A 24,379-nucleotide genomic window follows, 5' to 3' on the forward strand; every position below is an offset into this window, starting at 1 on the left:
AAGACAAACTTAGACGGGATGTGTCTCGGTCTTTTAAGCGTCTACCCGCAGCACGAGGAGGTCGGTAGTGTGTTTTCCAGCTGCCGTGATGACTTCTGGGGGTGGGTTCAGAAGCGCAACAGGGTTTGAGGGGTCCGGCAGCTGTGTTGGGGTGTAGCTGGGTGGGCGCCCCGCAGAAGGCTCTGCGTGGCAAGGGACAGGGAGCACGCCCGGCAGCGCAGGGCTGGAGGTCGAGCCGGTCGTCCCGACCTTCGCGGCTGGGACCCTGGAAACTCCGCGAGCCCGAGGAGGCCCAACAGACGTTCCATCCTTTCGGGCCTCGTCTTCCCTCCAGCAAAGGGCGGACACTGAGCTACCGACCAAAAGGCACCGGCCAGGCTAGCGCCGGAGCGCAGGGACCGGGCTACTGCCCAGAGCAGCCCCGCCCAGGAGATGCTGGAAGCCTCGGTCGGAGGTTGGGTCCGCGCCGCAGCATGGCGGGCGGGGCGGGTGGGGCGGAGGGCGGGCCTACGGCGATTGGTGCCCAGCCCTCCGCCGCCAGCCAATGGGTGGCGAGGGCGTCCCGGGGGCGGGGCGGAAGCCGCGTCTTAGGCTCTGTGACGCGCCACGGTCGCTCTGCTGTGCTGTCGACGACGCGAGTCCCAGGCCGGCTTCGGAGGCCCCGGCAGGTATCCGCGCTAGCGCGGGGGGGCCGCAGCTCGGGCCGGGACCGGGGCGTCCCAGATGGCGGCCCGCGAGGCGGCCGACGCCGGAGGCTCCGGTCCCGGGTCGGGGGTCCGGGGGGGAACCGGCTGAGGGGGCGTGCTGGGCCTCCGCCGGGGGGCAGGCTCCGCCCCTGAGGCCGTTTTACGCGGCGGGCGGCTGGCACCGCTCGGCCGGGGGCAGCGGGCGGGCGAGCAGCCTCGGCGGGCGGGGACGCGGCGCATCCTGGCCGGGAGCGGCAGGCGGGCGAGGGAGGCAGGAGACAGACAGAGGCTGAGGATGTGGCACCTCCGCCTGCCAGAGCAGGCGGAGCCGGGTTGGCCCTCGGCCCTCGGCCCTCCCCGCCCGCGTCCCCACAGTGCTCCGGGATCTCTGCGCCTTGGCTGAGCGCCTTCGGGTTTTCGGGAAGAAGGTGTTGGGGCACCGGCGCGTGGGGAGCAGGCTCCGGGCACCGCGGGCACCCTGGGTTCCTGAGGTCTTCCAGAAGGGTGCATTCTGGATGTGGGGGAACTGCTCAGTAAACGGTGGCTTTTGTAATGGGGCGGAGGGCGCCGGTGGAGACCGTTGAAAAGGGTTCGAATCCTTCCGGGTAGCGCCTCGGCCCGGCCCCCAACCTGGTTATCTCTCCCCTCTCCCAACGTCATTTTTCCCTCCAGTCTTTGTCTAAATAAAAAATTACAGAAGTAGAGCCTTATCTACAGTAACGTGCAGACTAATTGGATAGTGTCAAGGGATTGGGGCCAACGGGGCTTTCAGCATGAGGACTTCATCCGTAGAGTTCCTTGCCAACAGTGCTGAGCATCAGTAAATTCTGGCTGAAATCAGTGGGGCACTTGTTCTCAGGAACCTATGGTCTCCGCCTTTTGTAACTGTTACCTTCTTGGTTCAGTTTTACTTCTTTGAAAAGGTGATAAATTAAGGGAGAAAAGGAGTGAGTTTGAAATGAATTGGCTTTAATAAATTACTAATCTTTAATTTTCTCAATTCTAAATCTCTTTGGGTTTGTAAGAGTTTCTGTAGGTAAACTGGTTCTCTCAGTTTGAACCTGGAAGTGTTCTTCATGTAATCCAATTTCTTTATCTTACCTATTTGAAATAAACAATAGACTTCTTTCATTAGAATATCTTGGTTTCATCTTCAGAGAATCTAGTTCCGGACTATGAAAAAGATCCAAGTATGAAAGTAGAGTCTTTTTTTTTTTAACGAAGCATTTTAAAAAATGTTAATTCCAGTGTAGTTAAAATAGTGTTATGTTAACTTCAGGTGTACAATGTGGTGATTCAACAGTTGCATATATTAGCGCTCATCAAGATAAATGTACTTTTTTTTTTTTAAGAATTTATTTATTTGATGGGGTGGGGAGAGGGTCGGAGGGAGAAGCACACTCCTTCCCCAGCAGGGAGCCTGATGCAGGGCTCCATCCTGGGACTCTGGGATCATGACCTGAGCCAAAGGCAGATGCCCAACCGACTGAGCCACCCAGGCGCCCCAATAAATGTACTTTTTTCAAAAAAAGATTTTATTTATTTGAGAGAGAGAGCGCGCGCGAGAGAGCGAGCACACAGAGGGGAGTGGGGGTGGGGGTGGGAAGGGGCAGAGGGAGAGGGGGAGGAGACTCCCCGCTGAGCAGGGAGCCAGCTGTGGGGTTCCATCCCAGGATCCTGAGATCATGACCCCAGCTGAAGACAGCTGCTTAACCATCTGAGCCACCCAGGCACCCCCGAATCTCATATATTTTAAAATAGAGAGGAATTGGGGCATCTTCATGGCTCAGGCAGGTCTTGATCTCAGGGTCATGAATTTAAGCCCCCGGTTGTGCTCTGCGCTGAGCGTGGAGCCTGCTTAAAAAAGTAATAAGTAAAGTAGGAATGGACCAAATTTTGGAGGAGTGTGGAGGGTGTGGTTTGGCAGAGCCAGTCCTTTTTCAATAGTAATGGTTCAGGTGTTTCTGCCGATGACGCACTTGAGTTGAATTTTAGCCAGATTAGTACAAAAAAAAAAAAAAAGAAAGAAACAAAACCCAACAAGTTTTTGTTGGCAGAACTTAAAAAAAAAGACTGTATTTGTGAATGGTTACCTCAAGAAAAGTAAATATTTGATCGATATAGGAAAGCCAAATTTACTCCACAAGTGGAATACTTTAAGTGGCTTTTTGATGAACTTCTGCTAGTTTTTGTTTTAGAGTTACTTAAAAAAAACTAGCATTTCATATTGCATGCTAAATTAAATTAACTCTTCAAAATGCAGCCTTTTATGGAAATTCTGTTTTAGGTATGTTTTCATGTAGACAGGATGGATTAGATAGGTGGGAGTAATAATAGCTTGAAGAAGGGCTTTGTGAATTGTGTAGATTACTAAAAACAATGTTAAAATTTTTCCTGTCAGTAGCAATTTGTTTTCTCCTGCTCCTGAGTGTGGGCCTTGATTAAATGCATGACAACAGCCTGGACTGGTCAGGCTTACACACACTATTTTGACTCCTGAAGGCCATTAAATTTAATGAAGTGAACTCCTTTTTTTTTTTTAATTAAAGTTTTTATTTAAATCGCAGTTAACATACAGTGTAGTTTTTAAATTTTTTAAAAAGATTTTATTTATTTGTTTGAGAGAGAGAGAGAGCCTAAGAAGGAGGAGCAGCAGAGGCAGAGGGAGAGAGAGAAGCAAGCTCCCCGCGGAGCAGGGAGCCTAAGCCGGGCTGACCTGAGCTGGACAAAGATGCCCAACTACCTGAACCACCCAGGCGCCCCAGAAGGTTCTTTAATAGAAATATGAGTACAGATCCTGGTTACATCATCGCGTACCCAACTGCAGAACTTTTCCCAGTTGAATATCCAGAGTTCATCTTTAAAAGCCTTAAGAATGAGTGTTAGTAATGTTTGAATGTTATTGTTTTGTCAGTAAGTTGTTATTTTTTAATAAGACTGCCTGAACGCCACAGATAAATGGATATTCTGTCCCAGTTCTGTTGCAAATTAGCTGAGCAAATAACTTCTTGTATAAGATGAAGACTGTTGGATTTAGATGACTTCAAAAATTCCTGTCACTGGCAATACTATATCAACCTGTTAATGAACTTAAAACATGCTAGTTAGGGGGCACCTGGCTGGCTCAGTTGGCAGAGCATGGGATGCTTGATCTTGGGGTTTTGAGTTTAAGCCCCACGTTTGTAGTAGAGCTTACTTAAAAAAAAATGCTAGTTAAGAGTTTTTAGTATTTTTTTTTACTACCTCAGTTCATTTCGTAGTGCCTCTTTGCATGGTTCTAGTCCCAGAGCTGCAGACCTTGATAGCAAAATCATTACCGAGAGTAGTTTTTATTTTAGAATTTGACCCTGTCTCATACAAATGAACTTCTAGACCTAATTGTTGTAATCCGTGCTGCACTTCCTAGGGGAAATGAGCTCTGCCTTTCTTTTAACCACAAACTGTTTTCTCAGAGCTTCTCAAATACTTCTTTCCCCCTTTTGTTTTAGATGTTGCCTTAGCTTTTTCTCTGTCCAGTGTGTCTAGGCAGACATTCAGCTTCATTTGTAACAACTCTTTTTCTGATGATAAATGTGGGATGTACAGAATAGTAGAATGATAATCACAGTGAGCATTCTTGTGCCTTTCCAGGTAGTTTTTCCTTATATTACTTCCGTATTTATAATCTTGAATGTATTGTATATATGTTTTTTTTCACTTAAACACATCCTAAAACACCTCTCCGTGTTGTTACACTATAATTACTTTAAATGACAACATGTTGTTACATATGTGATTATGTTGATCCATTCTTCTATTGTTGAACATCTGTAGTGTATGAATGTTTCTCCACGTTCCTGACTATTTATGATAGGATCTTAGGAGTGAAAGTACTGGTCTAAGAGTACAAACCCTTCTAACGCTATGATAATGGCTATAGTTCTTTTCTTTTCTTTCTTTCCTTTTTTCTTTCCTTTCCTTTTCTTTTCTTTTCTTTTCTTTTCTTTTCTTTTCTTTTCAGATTTTATTTATTTGAGAGAGAGAGAGCAAGCACAAGCAGGGGGAGCAGCAGCAGGTAGGGAGAAGTAGGCTCCCCACCAAGCAGGGAGCCCCATGCGGGACTCTATCCCAGGATCCTCAGATCATGACCTGAGCTGAAGGCAGACACTTAACCGACACAACCACCCAGGTGCCGCTATAGTTCTATTCAAAAGGGGTTTTAGTTCAGAGTACCATCATGGAATGCTATGTTTTATTGCTAATTTGATCAAGGCAGAAATTGTGTTAATTTTTTAGTTGGTCGAATAGAGCATTAATTCGTACTGCATAGAGCATAAAAGTCCAAGAAATAAAGTTAAAATCCATGTTTTAGACTTCACAGTAGTATTTTGGGGGAGTTCTGTCTCATTTGTATAGCCAGACCTCGCATTTTCCTAGCCGCCGTCCGGTCTGCTAGTTCCTCTATAACGTGCCTCTCCCAGATAAAACCTGGAGAGAGCTAGGGACCTTCTCCTTAGGAAAATATACATATGTGTATGATTCTGCATTTTGTTTCAGGAGTTATTGGACCCTCTGAACACCATCCCTGGATCTCAGATTAAAAATCTGTATTCTCAGGGGCACCTGGGTGGCGCAGTCGTTAAGCTTCTGCCTTCAGCTCAGGGCGTGATCCCAGCGTTCTGGGATCGAGCCCCACATCAGGCTCCTCCACTGGGAGCCTGCTTCTTCCTCTCCCACTCCCCCTGCTTGTGTTCCCTCTCTCACTGGCTGTCTCTCTGTCAAATAAATAAATAAATAAAATCTTTAAAAAAAAAATGTATTCTCATCTGAACCGTGGGAAGAAAGGATAGTTGGTGAGTCTGGGCAAACGGAGTGCTGGATTTAGTTTAGTAGCTGTGAATTCCTGAGCATGCTGCATTTACCAGGTCGTGCCAAGCTGAAAGGGAAGTAAGCCAAGCTCCAAGTATTAAGTTTTTGCTAATTTGGCAAGCTCAAATTGAGTGCTAGGAGGTTGTGTGATTTGACTTGTCATTCATAGAACTGTGTCTAAACATGACTTAAGTAGCCTTTAAAAAAAATAAGTATAGAAAAAAATATAGACATAGTATGTTTAGTGTTTGGCAGCTTTTTAAAAAATATTTTGTTTATTAATTTGAGAGAGAGAGGGAGAGAGTGCGCTTGTGAGTGCTTTGAGTGAGGGGGGACGAGCAGAGAGGGAGGGAGAGGAGCAAGAGGGAAGGAGAAGGACTAGCAGACTCCCTGCTGAGCTCAGAGCCCCACTCCTGAGATCCTGACCTGAGCCAAGACCGAGAGTCCAAAGCTTAACCAACTGAGCTGCCCAGGCGCCCCCGGTAACTTTTAAGATTTTTTAATTTGAGAGACAGAGTACAGAGAGAGAGAGAGCGAGAGCGAGTGCGTGAACGCATGAGCGGGGCATTGGGGGGGTAGAGGGAGGGGGAGAAGCAGGCTTCCCACCGAGCAGGGAGCCCAATGTGGGGCTCATCCCACCTCCTTCTCTGATTTGGTCTGCATACTGGGGGGGTCTCCCCATCTGAAAGGATCCCTCCCCACAGCAGTCCCTTTATAACAGGTGCTCAGCGCGCAGGATCCGTAGGGCCTCTCTAGCCCCCTCTGCTGCGCAGCCTTGCCTGACTCCCCCAGAGTGAGTGCTCATCCTTGATGGGCTCTCAGCATGGATCACTTCAAAACAGTATGTGTGCTTAATAAAGAACTCTCGAGTGGCACAGAAGAGTGTAAGATCAAGTCAAAGCCCCTGACCTCCCATCCATAGTTTTTCTCAAATTTCTTGTGTATTCTCTTGGCCTCCTTGCACGCATCCTGCGGTCGTCCTCGTCAGGTCTGACTCCAAACATGCACTCTCTGCTTTCCCGTAAGCGGCCCGCGGCAAGGACTGGATCTTTGTTCTCCCTCATTCTCTTGATTTTTTGGCGGACTTGGGTAAATGCTGCGCACAGGATGCGTCGACATACACGGGCCCTGGGAAGACTCTGACTTACCCTTACTACCTTCTCTTCCTTTTCAGCAGGTGGGTGGTATTCCTACTCGAAGGACACGATGTTTTCCAGACTAGCTCATCTGCAGACCATCGCTGTGGTTCGTCGTGGGTTTCATTCCTCTGTGGCTTCTGCTACGTCTGTTGCGACTAAAAAGACAATCCAAGGCCCCCCATCTTCTGATTACATTTTCGAGCGAGAATCGAAGTATGGTGCCCACAACTACCACCCTTTACCTGTAGCCCTGGAGAGAGGAAAAGGTACAGTTCGAATTAATCCGGGGCCCCTTCTCCCTTTTGCTTGAAACCTTTCATAAAAATTGCTTTTAAATGTTCTCAGTATACATTTTCCCAGATGCATTTAATTTCTGTATTGTGGATATAGTTAATTCAACGTTTGTTGTCTAGTGCTTGCTGTCTTAGGTACTGGGGGGAATACAAAGATGAACTCATTCAGTCTTTGCCATGATGGACCTTGCCAGGGGAAATGTAAGCTACATAAGGAAATACGATAATAGTGCTGTCCTTTCTTTCCTTTAATGTTTATTTTAGCATAATTTTAGGCTTAAAGAAAAGTTGCAATAATAGCACACATTTTTTCTTTTTTTTTAAAGATTTATTTATTTGTTAGAGAAAGAGAGAGAGCCAGAGAGAGGACAAGCCGGGGGAGGGGCAGAAGGAGAGGGAGAAGCAGACTCCCTGTTGAGCAGGGAGCCCAATGGGGGGACTCGATCCCAGGACCCCAGGATCATGACCTGAGCTGAAGGCAGATGCTCAACTGACTGAGCCACCCAGGCACCCAAAGAATTTTCTTTTATTCTTCACCCAGATTGATTGATTGATTGCTTGATTTCTTTCTATTTATTTTTTAATTTTTTAAAAATTTTTTTAAAAAGATTTTATTTATTTATTCGACAGAGATAGAGACAGCCAGCGAGAGAGGGAACACAGGCAGGGGGAGTGGGAGAGGAAGAAGCAGGCTCACAGCGGAGGAGCCTGATGTGGGGCTCGATCCCATAACGCTGGGATCACGCCCTGAGCCGATGGCAGACGCTTAACCGCTGTGCCACCCAGGCGCCCCTCTTTCTTTTTTTTTTTAAAAGATTGATTGATTTGAGAGAGAGTGTGGGGTGGGGCAGGGAGAGAGAGAGAAGAGAGAGAGAGAGGGAAAGAATCCTTAGGTAGACTCCCTGCTGAGCATGGAGCCCGAGGCGGGGCTTCATCCCAGGACCCTGAGATCATGACCTGAGCCAAAATCAAGAGTCAGCCATCTAACTGACTGAGCCACCCAGGTGCCCCTCTTCACTCAAATTTCTTGAGTGCTACCATTTTACCACATTTGTTTTATCATTTTCTCTACACACACACACACACACACACACACACTCACGTCTACATTTTTTCCCTGAACTGTTTTGAGAGGAAGTTACAGACATGTGATACCTCTTTACACCTACATACTTACTGTGTCTTTCCTGAAATACAGGACTTTTCTCTTCTGTAACAATAGTGTAATTGTCTAGATAGGGAAATTAATGCTGAGACAGCACCATTACCTAATCTACAGACCTGATCCAGATTTCATTTGTTGTCCTATTGTATAAGGAAAATCTCGGATCATGGGTTACATTCAGTTTTCAGGTCTGTTTAGTTTTCTTTAATCCAGAACAGTTCCTCAGTCTTTCTTTGTCTTCTTGATCTCGATGTTTTTGAAGAGTACAGGTCAGTAATTTTGTAGAATGAACCTCAGTTTGGAGTTGGCTGGTAAGGTAGTGACTGCCAGCCTTCTTCACCGCAAAGATACTATTTTGCCCTTTTGAATATCTTGTGGGGACATGATTTGAGACTCTGCAAACTTTTACTCACACTTTTAGCATCCATTAATTATTCTCTACCTCAATAAATGATTACTGATATTTGCCAAGTGGTGATTTAATGCACATTTTGAAAGAGCAGACTTAACGTAATAAAACCAAAGTTTATTACTTATCTTTGGGCTAGAAGATGGTGTATAAGAGTATTAAACATCTTTATCATTTGCTGTATTTTATTTAGGACCAGCATGGTAATCTAGATTTTGAACAACTGAAAACCTAGGCTTCTATATTCCGAATTTGGAAACTATTTGTAAACATATTCTTGTAGTAGCAGAGTGTGGATTCTGGAATCTGAGTGCCTGGGGTCAAGTCCTGGTTCTGTACGTGCCAGCTTGGGCTAATTCTAAACCCAAGCATCTCTTTCCATATCTTTATACTGTAGGATGGTAACACTTTCAGGGGTGTTTTTTTTGTTTTTGTTTTTTTGTTTTTTTTTAAAGATTTTATTTATTTATTTGCCCGAGAGAGACAGCCAGCGAGAGAGGGAACACAAGCAGGGGGAGTGGGAGAGGAAGAAGCAGGCTCATAGCGGAGGAGCCTGATGTGGGGCTCGGTCCCACGACTCTGGGATCACGCCCTGAGCCGAAGGCAGACGCTCAACGACTGCGCCACCCAGGTGCCCCGCCCCAGTGTTTTTTTAAACGGGGTTTTTTTGATGAGATAAGGTACAGAAGCACCTAATACAGTATGTTAAGTACATGGTAAAAGTTAGCTGGTAAGCTACCCAATACATTTTAATATCTATAGTGAACATAAAAATATTTTTTTAAAGCATACATAACTTAAAATTTACCATTTTAATCGTTCAACTCAGTACCACTAAGTGTATATATATAGTATTGTAGAGCTATCACCTCTAGCTAGTTCTGGGACTTTATTTCCCCCAAAGGACCCCCCTATACCCATTAAGCAGTCACTCTGCATTCTCCCCTCTCCCTAGAACCTGGCAGGCACTACCCTGCATTCTGTGTCTGTGGTTTTGCCTATTCTGGATATTTCATGTAATAGAATGGCCACAGCACATGGTCTTAGTCCGGCTTCTCTGACTTAGTGTCGTGTTTCCAAGGCTCATCCGTGTTGTAGCATGTGTTAGTACTCCACTGCTTTTTATGGTTGAATAATACTTCCTCATATGGATACACTGCATTTTGTTGATCCATTCATCAGTGGATGGACATTTGGGTGGTTTCCACCTTTCGGCTGTTGTAAATAGTGCTGCTGTGAGCATTTGTGTACAAATTTTTGTCTGAACACCTGGCTTCCACTTTTTTGGGGTGCATACCTGGGTGTGTAATTGCTCGGTTGGGTAGCGACTTTATGTGTGACTTGCTGAGGACGTGCCCAACTGTTTTCTACAGCGGCAGCACCATTTTACAACATATGTAAGTTGCGGTTTCTAGCAATACACGAGCTCCAGTTTCTCCTTGTCCTCACCAACACTTGTTTTCTTTCTTTCTTCCTTTCTTTCTCTTTCTTATAACCATCCTGTGAGTGTGGAATGCTATCACTGAGGTTTTGATTTGCGTGTCCGTAGTGATGGAGATATTGAGCATCTTTTCATGTGCTTTTTGGTCATTTGTGTATCTTCTTTTTTTTTTTTTTAAGATTTTTATTTATTTATTTGACACACACAGAGAGACAGCCAGTGAGAGAGGAAACACAGGGTCCCAGCAGAGGAGCCTGATGTGGGGCTCGATCCTAGGACTCTGGGATCACGCCCTGAGCCAAAGGCAGATGCTTAATGACTGAGCCACCCAGGAGCCCCATTTTTGTATCTTCTTTGGAGAAATGTCCATTCATGTTCTTTGCCCATGTTTGGATTATTATTATTATTTTTAAGATTTTATTTATTTATTTGAGAGAGAGCAAGAGAGAGAGAGAGAGGGAACATGAGTGGGGGGGCAGAGGGAGAGGGAGAAGCAGACTCCCTGCTGAGCAGGGAGCCCAATGCCGGGCTCCATCCTGGAACTCCAGGATCATGATCTCAGCTGGAGGCAGCCACTTAACCAGCTGAGCCACCCAGGCACCCCTGAATTGGGTGGGTTGTTGTTGAGTTGTTAAGTGTTCTGGATACTAGATCCTTAGCAGACGGGTGTGTGATTTGGAAATATATTTTCTCCTTCTGTTGGTAGTTACAGTCAGCTAATCATGATTTTTATGTTATGTATAACTTCTGCTTTTAAATTAATTCCAAACCCCAGTTTTCTGGGAGTGAGTGTTTCACTTCAGAGTTTATAAAACTTTTCATGTTATGGTGTTCTTGTTAAATGTGTAATTTCAAGCTGGACAGATAAAATATAGTTCCTTATAAACCAGATTATTTATAACCAACCTGACTATGCTTGAGCTAAAGCATGCCTTAACCACAATTCTGTATTAAGTAAAGGTTCACGTGTAGGTGTTCAGAAGGCTTGCCAATAGTCTTAATCTTTGAACTTTATGTAACTCAGTGATTTTCTGCAATGACTCCTGTATATTTAGGTGTTTACGTGTGGGATGTAGAAGGCAGAAAATACTTTGACTTCCTGAGTGCTTACAGTGCTGTCAACCAAGGGCATTGCCATCCGAAGATTGTGGATGCTCTGAAAAGTCAGGCAGACAAACTGACCTTAACATCCAGGGCTTTCTATAACAACGTGCTTGGTGAATACGAAGAGTATGTTACTAAACTTTTCAGCTACCACAAAGTTCTTCCTATGAATACAGGTAAAATACTTCCTTTTTACATTAAATAACCAAGAAAACAATCTTATTACTTTTTGATAATTTAAAATATTTTTTTTGAACTGAAAAATTTTCTTTCTTGATAGGAGTGGAGGCTGGAGAGACTGCTTGCAAACTTGCTCGTAGGTGGGGATATACCGTTAAGGGTATTCCAAAGTACAAAGCAAAGATTGTCTTTGCAGGTATGTGAAATTCAGCATTAACCTTTGTGATGTCAACATAGATGTCTTACTGTTTCAGTTTACTGATGGAATATTGCCAGCGTATTTGCCTCATCTGTGATGTATTATTTGCTAAATGTTTCATAAAAATTGAGAGATTGCCTCTTTTGGGGTTATTTCCAAGTATTTCTACATAAGTGGGATTTTTCTCTGCTGAGTAACTCCCTACTCCTCACTCCCTAAAATGAATGTATGATTTATCATCTGTTTATCAGATTTTTTTCATAGCAGGTTTCATTAATTGGATGGTCTTACTGGTAGAGCATTTTTGTCAGGTTGTTGAGGTTGTGTTGTGTTAGAGTGGGGCCACGTCCTAGGTGTGATACGGAGTTTGAATCTTAGTATTTGATGTATTGTATTATGTTCTCAGAGCTGTTGGAAGAGGAGGGCTGGAGTTGCCCTGGATAGATTTCTGGGAATGATTGAGAGGAAGGACTTGGATACTGATTCGGGAGATGAACAGTTACTTCAGATGATGGAATCTGACCTTCCTCTTCCCCACCCCACCCCGTATTGGCATCTTCTTTGTTCATTTAAATTTTGCTTTTATTTTTTGACATACCAAAGCGTGTATGTAATTAATGTAGACAACTTGCTGGGCTCAGGGATAGGTGTTCACCCACGAAACCACCATCACCATCGATGCCGCTACCCTTTCCACCACCCCCAAAAGTTTCCTTTTGCCCTCTTACTTATTATTACTAGTTGTACTTTTTACTCATTTTTTAAATTGAAGTGTAATAACCATACAGTGTCCTGTTAGTTGCAGCTATACAATGTCGTGGTTCAGCAATTCTGTACTTTCCTCAGTGTGCATCGTGATAAGTGTGCTCTCAATGCCCTTTATTTCACCCATGCCCCCACCCGCCTCATCTCTGGTAACCACCAGTTTGTCCTCTCTATGGTATAATCTGACTCTTGGAATCTTTATAATGATGTTCAATTGATGGGTTCTGACTTTTTTGTAAAGTTTTGATTTTAATTTTTTTTTTTTAAAGATTTTATTTATTTATTCGACAGAGATGGAGACAGCCAGCGAGAGAGGGAACACAAGCAGGGGAGTGGGAGAGGAAGAAGCAGGCTCATAGCGGAGGAGCCTGATGTGGGGCTCGATCCCACAACGCCGGGATCACGCCCTGAGCCGAAGGCAGACGCTTAACCGCTGTGCCACCCAGGCGCCCCTGATTTTAATTTTTAAAAACATAAAGTACAGATAAATTTGTCATTGCACATGGTCAAAATTCATTTTTTTGATAGTTGAAATTGTTAAATATTCTGATGGCCAGGGATAGTTGGTATTTGGGGGTGACAAATTTCTATTCCCAAAGAAGAAATCTTTGCTCAGCTCTGTGACTTGCCATTTTGGAATCTCACGCCTTAGTTGTAGGACAGCATAACATAACTGTTCCTTGTAAGCAAAAATGGCATTTCTGGTGATTTTCGTTCTTACAGGCTGTATTAGTCTCTTACATATTAGCGAAAGGTGCAGAGGTGTTTTCCCTTGAGTACTGAAAGCAGCTGGTGAGTCAGTGGGGGTAGAGACAGAGAAGACTGCTCCCAACTGAAATTCCCTTCCACTCGCAGAGTAAGCCACAGAGGAGACTCCTAAGGCTGCGTGGAGGAGAGCAGATAGGCTCCTGGTCTAACTCATGCATTTTCTTCTGTTTTTTTAAAGAGAGAATGTACTTGCAAGGCAGGGGGAGGGGCAGAGGGAGGGGGAGAGAGAAAATCTTAAGCAGGCTCCATGCCCAGTATAGAGCCTGTTGTGGGGGCTCATTCCCACAATCCTGAGATCATGACCTGAGCCAAAATCAAGAGTTGGACACTTAACTGACTGAGCCACCCAGGCGCCCCTGGTGCATTTTCTCTTAAGCCTGGTGAAAATCAGTGTGCTGTGACTGGTGGACAAGGAGAGTGGGGATCACTCGAGGGTGAGAGATCTTTTGCAAGAGTAGTGTTTAGAGATGCTTTAAGCCAAAATACAGTAATTCAGTCCTGGGTTAATTGAGTTAATTGGTAAAGGTGGTAGAAAGCTATTTCAAAAAAAAAAAAAAAAAAAAAAGAAAGGTAGGGGAACCCCCAAGCCTCTCGGTTATTTTACATTGTTTCTTTCCTTGCTTGCATGTAACCCAGTTAAAATGATCTTAGGCATTTGCTTTACTGAGTCAGGTTATGGAGTTTCTTCCCTCTAGCATTTAAGTAAGCTCCATGATGACCGTTCCCCAACACCTAGAACGTTGCCTGACCTACATAGCAGGGCCTCACGTTTATTAATGAAATAAATTAATGGGTAAAAAGACGTTCCTGAGCAAAGAACAATGTCAGTCATTTAGCACATAAAAGATTATAATGCCAAGGAAGGCAAAATTGAAAGTGTTTAGATTGCCCGAGGATGTTTTCTGCAAATGTAGTTTAAAGTTCATTCTGTGGTATTGGGTGTTTAAAAGGAAAATACTAATTCTCCATCAAGGATATTCTTTTTCTCTTATTACTATTATAAAGGCACCGTGTCCAGAAAAACATGTACTGAATGCGTCCGTCGTTAGGGTTGGGGATTACCGAAAGGGAAGACGAGTGTTCGTCCTGTGGGGCTGTGTACTGCAGGCTGGAGACGCGATGGAGGAGCGCCTAAAACAGCAGTTGCAAGGCCAGGCCTTGGTGGTTGTGTGAGCAGCCATGGTGTTTAATATCAGGGCTGTTGTTTTGTTTTTTGTTTTTCCTAATATCAGGTTTTATTTTAACAAATGAAATCTCACTGGAAGCTCTATAAAGCAAACCCTCATTAAAAAAAAAAATCAAACTTCTTAAGGTATTTTTTGGGGACAGTGCTTATTAAACTTGGGGGTTTGTTTGAAATAATCTCTGTTTATTTTTCCTTTTCAGCTGAAAACTTCTGGGGGAGAACATTGTCGGCTATCTCCAGTTCCACAGACCCAAGCAGTTATGACGGCTTTGGGCCGTTTATGCCAGGTTTTGACATCATCCCGTATAACGACCTGCCTGCCCTCGAGGTACTGCCGTTAGCGTCAGACAGCTTCAGCGCGAGTAAAGAGAAATTAAATTTGTTGAATGTATGAATTGGAAGTAGATATGGGACTGTAATGAACTGTCTGTCTAACGTAAGTTGGGCCAAGATTTCAGACTGGTCTCTGTGGTGGTCAATTAGTTTCCAGCACGGAGAAGTCAGGTGCCGTGGTCTAATCCTGAGAACCAGCTACTTTCTCTTTGTATCCTGCATAAGTAATTTGGATAGTGTACATTTAATTACTATTTTATTAGATAAAATTACTCAGTTTTCAGCTAGCCTTTTAAAATTATTAGTGGAGGACTTGTAAAATAAAAAAGATTCACTGAAAATGTCTTTATTTATTTATTTAAAAGATTTTATTTATTTATGTGACACAGAGAGACAGCCAGTGAGAGAGGGAACACAAGCAGGGGGAGTGGGAGAGGAAGAAGCAGGCTCCTAGCGGAGGAGCCTGATGTGGGACTTGATTCCGGAACGCTGGGATCACGCCCTGAGCCGAAGGCAGACGTTTAACAACTGTGCCACCCAGGCGCCCCTGAAAGTGTCTTTTTAAAGAGCTATGTTTTGGGGTACCTAGGTGGCTCAGTTGGATAAGCGTCTGCCTTCGGCTCAGGTCATGATCCTGGGGTTCTGGGATTGAGCCCTGGGATTGGGTCCCATGTTGGGCTCCCTGCTCAGTGGGGAGTCTGCTGCTCCCGCTCCCTCTGCTGTTCCCCCTGCTTGTGCTCTTTCTCTGTCAGATGAATAAGTAGAATCTTAAGAAAAAAGTAAAATGCTATGTTTTTTAAAAAAAGTTTTTATAGTACATTTAACTATGTATTAGAAAATATAGAATAGAGGGGCGCCTGGGTGGCTCAGTCGATTGAGTGTCTGTCTTCTGCTCAGGTTGATCCCAGGGTCCTGGGATCAAGCCCCGTGTTGGGCTCCCTGCTCAGTGGGGAGCCTGCTTCTCCCTCTGCCTCTGCCTGCCGCTCTGCTTGCTTATGCACGCGCGTGCTCTCTCTCTCTGTCAAATAAATAAATAAAATCTTAAAAAGAAAATATAGAATGGAGTAGCTTGAAGTATTTGGAGCTTTGGTAATTGAGTATCAGAGATGTTAAACTTTGTGTTGTTTTTAAAGGTTTATTCACCCATTCTAAGAGAGCGAGCGAGCAAGAGCACGTTGGCAGGGGCAGGGGGAGAGGGAAAGAGAATCCCAAGCGGACTCTGCCTGGAGTGCAGAGCCTGATGCGTGGGCTCAGTCCCACGACCCCAACTGTGACCTGAGCCAAAACCGAGAGTCAGATGCCCAGCCGCCTGCGCCACCCAGAAATGTTATACTTTGACATCACATATGAGTTAATACAAAAACTTAATTTTTCTACTTAACATAAAAATATACTCAGTGTGTGATTTCAGATTTAACCTATTTTTAGCCTGTTTAGCCAAATAGGTTAAAAAGGAAGTTACTAAAACGTATTCATATTTTTTGTAGCGTGTTCTTCAGGATCCAAATGTTGCCGCGTTCATGGTAGAACCGATTCAGGGTGAGGCGGGCGTCGTTGTTCCGGATCCCGGCTACCTGATGGGCGTACGGGAGCTCTGCACCCGTCACCAGGTCACCCACCTTGCACCTGCTGACCTCGCTTAGGGCTGGGCTGGTAGGGTGGAAGCAAAGATGACATCACCTTTCCACTAGGGGGAGACCTCCTTCTGAGAGCTTCAGAATTCTTTAGTACGCTCTATCAGCGGCCTGCACAGAAGCTGACTTTTTACTAGCTGTGGAAACTGGCCAAGCCTGGGCCCAGGCAGAGCTGCAGACTTCCCGGGCCCAGCTGTGGTTCCTTCCTCTCTACTCCAGCAGCCTGTGCTGTGATCTTCCCCAGGCCCCTCATTGTATCCCTCTGCTCTCTTCCTCTTCCCACCAAGCTAGTACATATTTAAGAAGTAACCGTTTAATAAATGTTTGGGATAAGCAAGTGAATTAATTTGTTTCCGGAGAGTAGTTCTATCCAAACCCCGCCACAAAGTGCCTGCTGTCTACCCTGCAGAATAGAGCCAAATGGGCCTCGGGGAGGGAGGGGCCTGACACAGCAGATAATCGTGTGGATGCAGGATTTTCATCGGAAGCTGTTGAAATTATGTCAGTTAATTAAAAGATTCTCCTAAATCTGAGGGAATGTCAGAAATCCAGATTTGTGTGGGGAAGAGCTCACTGTTTGCCCTGTGGAAACAAAATCAATAAGTAACGTGTTGTGTTGTTTTCCAATAGGTTCTGTTTATTGCTGATGAGATACAGACAGGATTGGCCAGAACCGGAAGGTGGCTGGCTGTGGATCACGAAGGGGTCAGACCTGACGTGGTTCTTCTGGGAAAGGCGCTTTCCGGTGGCTTATACCCTGTAAGTTGAAGGTTCAGCCTCTCTCTGGAGTCCCTGCTCTTGTGAAGTCTGTCCTTAAGGTATTTTTACATCAGCAGATGGTGACGATGTGCCTTTCCCAAAGCTTGGTTATATGGAGTGTGCCGCACGGCACCCGGAACATGAAGTAGAAACATCTCAGCGTTCCGGGGGTCGATCCGCTTAGTTAACTTTAACCGGAGACTGCGTGTACCTTGGAATTTGCTAGGGCATTTGTTTTGGATGGAAACATTTTACCCCAGAAGTACTCCTGTGGAAGCCTGTGCTTTCCCCCGTTGTTCAGAAGCCTAGCATTACTAATTCTGTAAAACCGTGACTGATTCATGTAGAGGTTGAAAAAATTAATGTTTTGTTGTAGTTTCGTCCTTGGGTTTACTCTTAGGAGCCAGGCATCGGTGCCGGATGACAGGTAAAGGGCTCTGAATGTAGCGCAAGGCATTGTTTTCTAGGCAATGAAACCAGGCATTTCACTTTGAAAGTGGAAAGATTTCTAAATTCTATCGTTGCAGAAACCGCTTTCCTCTTCATTCTGAAATGCTCTTGTTCAGAGCCATGGGAGTGTGCCTGACGTGCTCGCACTGCGCCCAGGGTATCTCCAGTTTGTCACTGGCAGTCATGATGAAAGATGTGTAGCCCTTGTTTGTGACAGCTTCATGTCCCATTGAATACCAGCTTCGTAAATGTTTGTGTTCTCGGCGTGCTGAGAGTGCGAAATGCTCTGGTTGGTCCTGAATTCTCTGTCTTGCAGGTGTCGGCGGTGTTGTGTGACGATGAAGTAATGCTGACCATTAAGCCGGGGGAGCACGGGTCCACGTACGGAGGCAACCCGCTGGGCTGCCGAGTGGCCATAGCGGCCCTGGAGGTAATGGCCGATTCAGACCATTGGCCTGGTGTCCGTTTGTCTGGGTGGTGTCGATGTGACTTTTAAGTTTGAGCCCATGGGTGTAATGGGAAACATAATAAGAGTGCCAAGGATCATAGAACATGAAGTCCAGAGGAAGAACTTTAGGGTCAAGGCATTCTCAAAAAGTAAAACCTTGGTCTAATAGATGGGAATCTTCTGAGCGCTTCTGAGTGGCAGTCACCTGGGGTTTTGGGCCTGGAGGCCCTGGGTGGCTCTCAGAGCTTTCCCTCTGTGACTAGACCTAGACTGTGAGGCTTTTTTTTTTTTTTTTTTAATAAGATTTTGTTCATTTTATTTTGAGAGAAAGCGAGAGAGAGCGCACAGAGGCAGAGGGAGAAGTGACTCCCCGCTGAGCAGGGAGGCCAACGCAGGACTTTGTCCCAGGACCCTGAGATCACTGTCTGAGCCGAAGTCAGACACTTAACCAACTGAGCCACCCAGGCGCCTCCCCTCTTTTTTTTTTTTTAAGTGTAGATTTGAACACTTTTATTTTATTTGTTTGTTTATTTTTTAAAGATTTTATTTATTTGACCGAGAGAGAGACAGCCAGCGAGAGAGGGAACACAGGCAGGGGGAGTGGGAGAGGAAGAAGCAGGCTGCCATCGGAGGAGCCCGATGTGGGGCTCGATCCCAGGACTCTGGGATCACGCCCTGAGCTGAAGGCAGACGCTTAACGACTGAGCCACCCAGGTGCCCCATTGAGCCACCCAGGCGCCCCTGAACACTTTTAGACTTAATCCTTAGGTATGTACTACAAGGCATAAAATTATGTGATCTCTAAGGATGGACATTTTAGGGAAAAAAGTAAAGGAAACTATTGTAGTTTAAAAATTAAAGTATATTCAGTCCATTGATTTATTCAACTAATAAGATACCAGTTGCATTAAACAAATTTTAATTCTTATTTTGCCGTGAAATCAGATTGATGATGGGTTTGTGACTAAAGCAAGATTCTATCTGAGCTTGTAGATGTTTAATTAGAAACTAAACTGGTTGGGGCGCCTGGGTGGCTCAGTTAGTAAAGCGTCTGACTCTTGGTCTCAGCTCAGGTCTTGATCTCAGGGTCATGAGTTCAAGCCCCACGTTGGGCTCCACACTGGGTGCGGAGCGTACTTAGAAAAATGAAACTGGTATAGGCTTTGGAAAACAGACATGAAAGTTCAGTGACTCTGGTCTTTATCTGATCACGTTCTTCCGTTGCTTATCGTCCACATTCCCTTCCAAAGAACAACCTAAAACAGGGCAATCTTAGCATTTGTGTAATTTCTCTTTTAACACAGGTTTTGGAAGAAGAAAACCTTGGCGAAAATGCAGAAAAAATGGGTAATATCCTGAGGAATGAGCTCATGAAGCTGCCGTCTGACATTGTCACTGCCGTCAGGGGGAAAGGATTGCTAAATGCTATTGTTATTCGAGAAACCAAAGGTACGGGCACGCACATTTTACTCCAGACGTTATTTCTATAGGAAGACCTAAAACACGGGGTGTCTTATCTGGTTGTTGGGTTCCCCTGTTTGAAACTGTTGACCAGGTCTGTTAGGCAGATTCTCCTCTGACTTCCATTAATGGTCTTTGGAAATAGAGCCCTTTCCTCCAGGAAGGATTTAACTCCTTTGACCGGTTTTTGTTCCCTGACGTCACTTATTTTTCTGCCTTGGGTTAGTGACGGAGCACTCGGAGGTGTCCTATTACTTGCTGTTCCAGCCTGCACACAGCACTTTCCTGGGGAAGCTTCCTCTTTGCTGTCTTCCCCACCTTCCTCCAGGACTTTGCACATCAGTGAAAGTGGCAGGAGCAGCAGTCAGACACCTAACAGACTGAGCCACCCGGGCGCCCCCTGCACTTTTAAAAACTTAATCCAAACCTAGCCTCCCCCTGGAGATTCTGATCTGTTGGGTCTGGAAGTGGCCCAGGCATTGGCCGTGCCCTTTCGGGGATTCTGACGCACAACTAGGTTGAGACTCTAAAATGAGGAGTGTCTCCTTCCCTAAGCTCAGGAAGCAGATCCATTTTAGGAATGTGTGGTGTTCACTGGGCTTGAGTATTGTTCCTTCTCTGCCAGTTAACTTCTCTGTGTCCTGCCCAAATTCTTTTTGCACTGGTTCCTCATAATTAATATGACAGCCTTCGCACATAATTTTTTTGCCTGGTGTTTTTCATTTTTGAAAAACGAATACATCCGTATGTCTAATCATACCATCCAAACCTAGTTATGCACTTGCTGGAAAACAACCTCGTTTTTAAGAATAAGAACAAAGTGCGCTTGGAACTCCAAGCCGTCCTTCTGTAGTAGGCCCTGGGGGTTTTCTTCTGCCAGGCGGCTCTTGCCCACCTCTCCTGCAGGGGGATGCTCAAACGTTTGTCTGTGATCAGCATGCGTGTTTGGCCATTTTTCTTTAGATTATGATGCTTGGAAGGTGTGTCTGCGGCTTCGGGATAACGGGCTTCTGGCCAAGCCGACCCACGGCGACATCATCAGGTTCGCCCCTCCGCTTGTGATCAAGGAAGACGAGATTCAGGAGTCGGTGGAAATCATTAACAAGACCATCTTGTCTTTCTGAAGCGAGGGTCTGTTTTCCGTGGCGCCCGAGCCAGCTGGAGACGGCCGTTCGTGCGAGCGCTGTGCATTCCTGGGCCTCACGTAGGTGCGCGCCACTCCCCGGTGTCTTCAAGGACTTTTTTTTAAATACGCTTTTTTAGTTCAGGCATAATAGAATGGCATTTATAAACATGCAGTTTGCTGTGTGACGTGACTGTAAGAGAATGGAACGGCATCTCTGTTCGATTAAGTTTCTGTGTGCACGCGTTCTTTCTGAGGTGAAATGTACCTTCCTGTATATAGAGAGCCTTTTAATCGAGCCCTTCAGTGTAATTTATATGTTTTTATAATTTCCTTACTGATACAAATGTTTTGTATTTGAAAAAGTTATATGGGGTAGTACGTGGAAGACTTGCTTAACCTTATAAAGTTAAATTACAATCATTGAATTTTAGGAAGGATTCGTGGTTAAGCTTATATAAAATACTGGGAGCCAAGGAAACTTCATACTGGCCAACACCAGGGTGTGTCCCATGAATGTCATTTTTAATTAGGAATTAGTGTTTAACATTTCCAAATTATGTTTTAAATGATATCATTTATAAGAAAGCTTTATTTTCAGTTTTTCTTTGAATTTAAAGTCTCTGTTTAAAGTGTCTGTTATGATGGCAGTGTCACTGATTACCTAACAGTTTTAAGCGCTTTGCGAATGTTCTTGCTTTATTTCGTGTGTTTTCTAAGAGCATTTCAGCATCTTCGGTGGTATCTAGAAAAATAGAAATTATAAAAAGAAAGTCTCTTATTATACTCCCTTCTCCCCTTTGACAATAATTGCTTTTTTCCTGTGCTTACACTGGTTTTTACCATTTTTATTAAAGTATCCTTATTATGCATGGTATTGTGCAACTTTTTTCTTCTTCTTTTTTATCTGAACATAGTATTTCGGAGGCTTTTCTATGTCAGTAATTACAAGTTCATCTCAGTCTGTGCGGACTATCATGTAGATACATTGTAATTTCCTATTGGGGGACACTTGGGTGGTTTCCAGTGTTTCCTTAAACAAAGCTTGTGTCTGCTTTATGTTTATACAGTCTGTGTTTGTGGCGGAGGTCTCTAGAGGTGGACTGCTGTGTCAAAGGGAATGAACTTTTATTTATTTTTTATTTTTATTTTTAAAGAGTTTATTTATTTGACAGAGACAGAGAAACAGCACAAGCAGGGGTAGTGGCAGGGAGAGAGAGAATCACACTCCCTGCTGAGCCGGGGGCCCGATGTGGGACTCGATGCCAGGACCCTTCCCAGTGGCAGTGCTTATTGGTCTGGATGGGGGTTTCTGATTGACGTGTTGGCAGGGGCTCGACAGGTCTGTCTGTATGACACATGGCACACTGGAGTGTGATGTTCCTCCTGAAACGTTCAGAGGCTGCCAGTTCTCCACCCCTGGTTTGCACTCTAGGACCGGTTACCAGTCTCTCAGCCTTACCTCCAAACCTCCCGGAGGCCCCTGATTGGAACCTCCAGATGGCCTTGGCTACACGTTAGCGTCACCGAGGCTGCCGGAGTCTCTGGGGTGGCACCAAAGCGTCAGTAAGTTTAAAGCTTCTGTGTGCAGTCGGGGTTGAAAAACCTGGCTCGGGTCTTCCTAAAATGCGGATCCTGATTCAGTGTGAGCCGGACCTGAGATTGCGCATTTCCCGTGAGCACCCGCGGGCCCCAGTCCATGCAGAGACAGGTGCTGATGCCGCCTTCCCCGTGTGATCATCAGCCAGGGGTCGGTTTGATGTGCGTTCAGCAACCCTCACCCATCAGAGAAGGGGAGGTGAACTTAACACATCAACAAGCTTCTCGATAAATCCTTTGTGGGCCTAATAGTTTGAGAAAGGACCCTGTAGGGAAGCACAGCGTGCTGTGGGGAGCAGTTAGAGCCCTGCGTGCAAGAAGGTGGGATGTTGGGGAGTCTGGAATTCCTTTGGCCTCAGTGGGGGAAAGGCAGGAAGCAGGGAAGTAGGATGACGCCGCATATGTTAGAAAAGCCCGCAGGGGGAACGTTGCAGACCTGTTCACCCAGTGCATGCTTACTGGCTTGCTAGCCATGTCTGCGGGGTGGGTGTGTGGAATGCCGAGAATGAGGCCAGAAGACCCACGTGCTTGCTTCCCTTTATATGTTGTGGAGTGAGTGGGGAGCTTGGTGACGGGGAGCCCAGGGAGGGGGGAGGCAGGGGGAGGTAGAGGCTTGGGAATGTCAGAGCTGTGTACTTGTCTTTAGAGCCTCACTTTCCCTATCAGAGGAAGTGGGATGATACCCACCTTTCCGGAGAGGTCCGAGCACTGAACGCGATGGGGGAGTAAAGTCCCGACACTCTGCCTGGCAGAGTCGTAGATTAATAAGTGAGTTGCTAACCTGAGAGGTGCAGATGCTGCCTAGGGCCTGTGATCACAGTTGGGGGTCCCCTCCACCCTCAATTAGAGGAAGAGGGAACCTCTAGATAAGGGTGCTAGCCAGAGGGGAGAGAAGGGGGAGAGCTGACGGGGCTGACTGTGCCCTGAAGGGGAGGAGTGGCCTAAAGCAGAAACCGTAGAGAGTGTGGGATGCCCAGATACAGTCCCTGGGTTGACTCGCCCAAAGAAAGATAATCAGGCGTTATTTCGCACTTACAGTGGTCCCACACCATGTGTTGACGGGCTGGGGCCGCTGTCACGAAGTACCACAGGCGGAGCATCAGAAATGGCAGAAATTCATTTCACAGTTCTGGAGTCTGGAAGTCTGATGTCAAGGTGTCCGCAAGGTTGGTTTCTTCTGGGGCGTCTCTCACATGGTCTTTCCTCTGTGTGTGTTCTTATAAGGACACCAGTCACACTGGTCAGGGCCCACTCTAATGACCTCATTCTAACTTCATTACCACTTTAAAGACCTGATCTCCCAATCCAGTCACATTCTGAAGTACTGGGGTTAGGACTTCAACCTCTTCATCTGGGGGGAGGGGCACAATTCAGCCCCTACGAAACCCCAGCGATGAGTTGCTCTTTGCATTTTGACTTCCTGGGACACCTGATCTAAATTTATCATTGCGCACTTAAGAAAACTGAGGTTGGGCTAAGACATCTGATTTACCTGGACTAGCACGTTGAGGCAAAATTTCAGAGCATTTGAGAGGCGCCTGCTGTCTTTCTTTCTTTCTTTAAAGATTTTATTTAGTTATTTGACAGAGATAGACAGCCAGTGAGAGAGGGAACACAAGCAGGGGGAGTGGGAGAGGAAGAAGCAGGCTCATAGCGGAGGAGCCTGATGTGGGGCTCGATCCCAGAACGCAGGGATCACGCCCTGAGCCGAAGGCAGACGCTTAACCGCTGTGCCACCCAGACACCCCGGGCGCCTGCTTTCAACTCAGGTCATGGTCCGGGGCTTCCTGCTCAGCGGAGAATCTGGTTCTTTCTCTCTCTCCCCCTCTGCCCCTCCCCACTGCTTGTTCTCTCTTTCTCAAATAAATAAGGTAAAATCTTAAAAAAAATACATTAAAAAAAATTACAGTGCCTCTGAGGCTCTAGGAATTTAAAGTTCCCAGCCTCTTCCCTACCAGTGGGGGACACACCCTGTGGGGGCCCCTTGTGGGGTTAGATCCGTGCTTACTGCTGGCTGCAGACGAGGGTCTCTTGATAGGCTTTAAAAATTAATATCAATGTCCAGGCTCCGCCTCACATCAATTGCATCTCTGGGGATACGGCCGGGGTGTCTGTATACTGAGTGCCCCCCCAGGGATTCCAGTGCGCAGCCTCTGCAAAATGGCCGTGGAAGGTAGATGTATGAGGGGATGAGTGTGAATGCACGTGTCTTTCACTCGGCTCACCATGCCAGGCACTGGGCTTGCACTGGGGGTCCCCTGGTGAAAGAGAAGGACTTCATGGGGTTTTTTAGTATATGTTTTTTTATTTTCTTCAAGATTTTATTTATTTAAGAGAGAGAGAGAGAAAACGTGTGCGGGAGTGGGGGGGGGAGGGGGAGGGGTAGACG

At 45.7% G+C, this 24,379-nt stretch overlaps 1 protein-coding gene across 4 annotated transcripts; it reads left to right on the plus strand.

The window, feature by feature from the left end:
• The first annotated feature begins 552 nt into the window (after positions 1-552).
• OAT (ornithine aminotransferase) lies at positions 553-21,263 on the plus strand. Of its 4 annotated transcripts, none has more exons than XM_026494339.4 (10): positions 553-668; positions 6,709-6,939; positions 11,037-11,261; positions 11,366-11,461; positions 14,384-14,511; positions 16,004-16,126; positions 16,781-16,909; positions 17,676-17,789; positions 19,112-19,256; positions 20,232-21,263. In XM_026494339.4, exons 2-10 carry the CDS (start codon positions 6,741-6,743, stop codon positions 20,390-20,392), a joined length of 1,320 nt encoding a protein of 439 aa, XP_026350124.2. In that variant the 5' UTR covers positions 553-668; positions 6,709-6,740; the 3' UTR covers positions 20,393-21,263. The 4 variants fall into 4 exon arrangements, with proteins under 4 accessions (XP_026350124.2, XP_026350125.2, XP_044238171.2 ...); XM_026494340.4 differs by having other exon boundaries at positions 6,712-6,939; XM_044382236.3 differs by having other exon boundaries at positions 600-664.
• The last annotated feature ends 3,116 nt before the right edge of the window (positions 21,264-24,379 follow it).

The sequence above is a fragment of the Ursus arctos genome, unplaced genomic scaffold (assembly GCF_023065955.2).
Source record: "Ursus arctos isolate Adak ecotype North America unplaced genomic scaffold, UrsArc2.0 scaffold_7, whole genome shotgun sequence".
Classification (NCBI taxonomy): Eukaryota; Metazoa; Chordata; class Mammalia; order Carnivora; family Ursidae; genus Ursus; species Ursus arctos.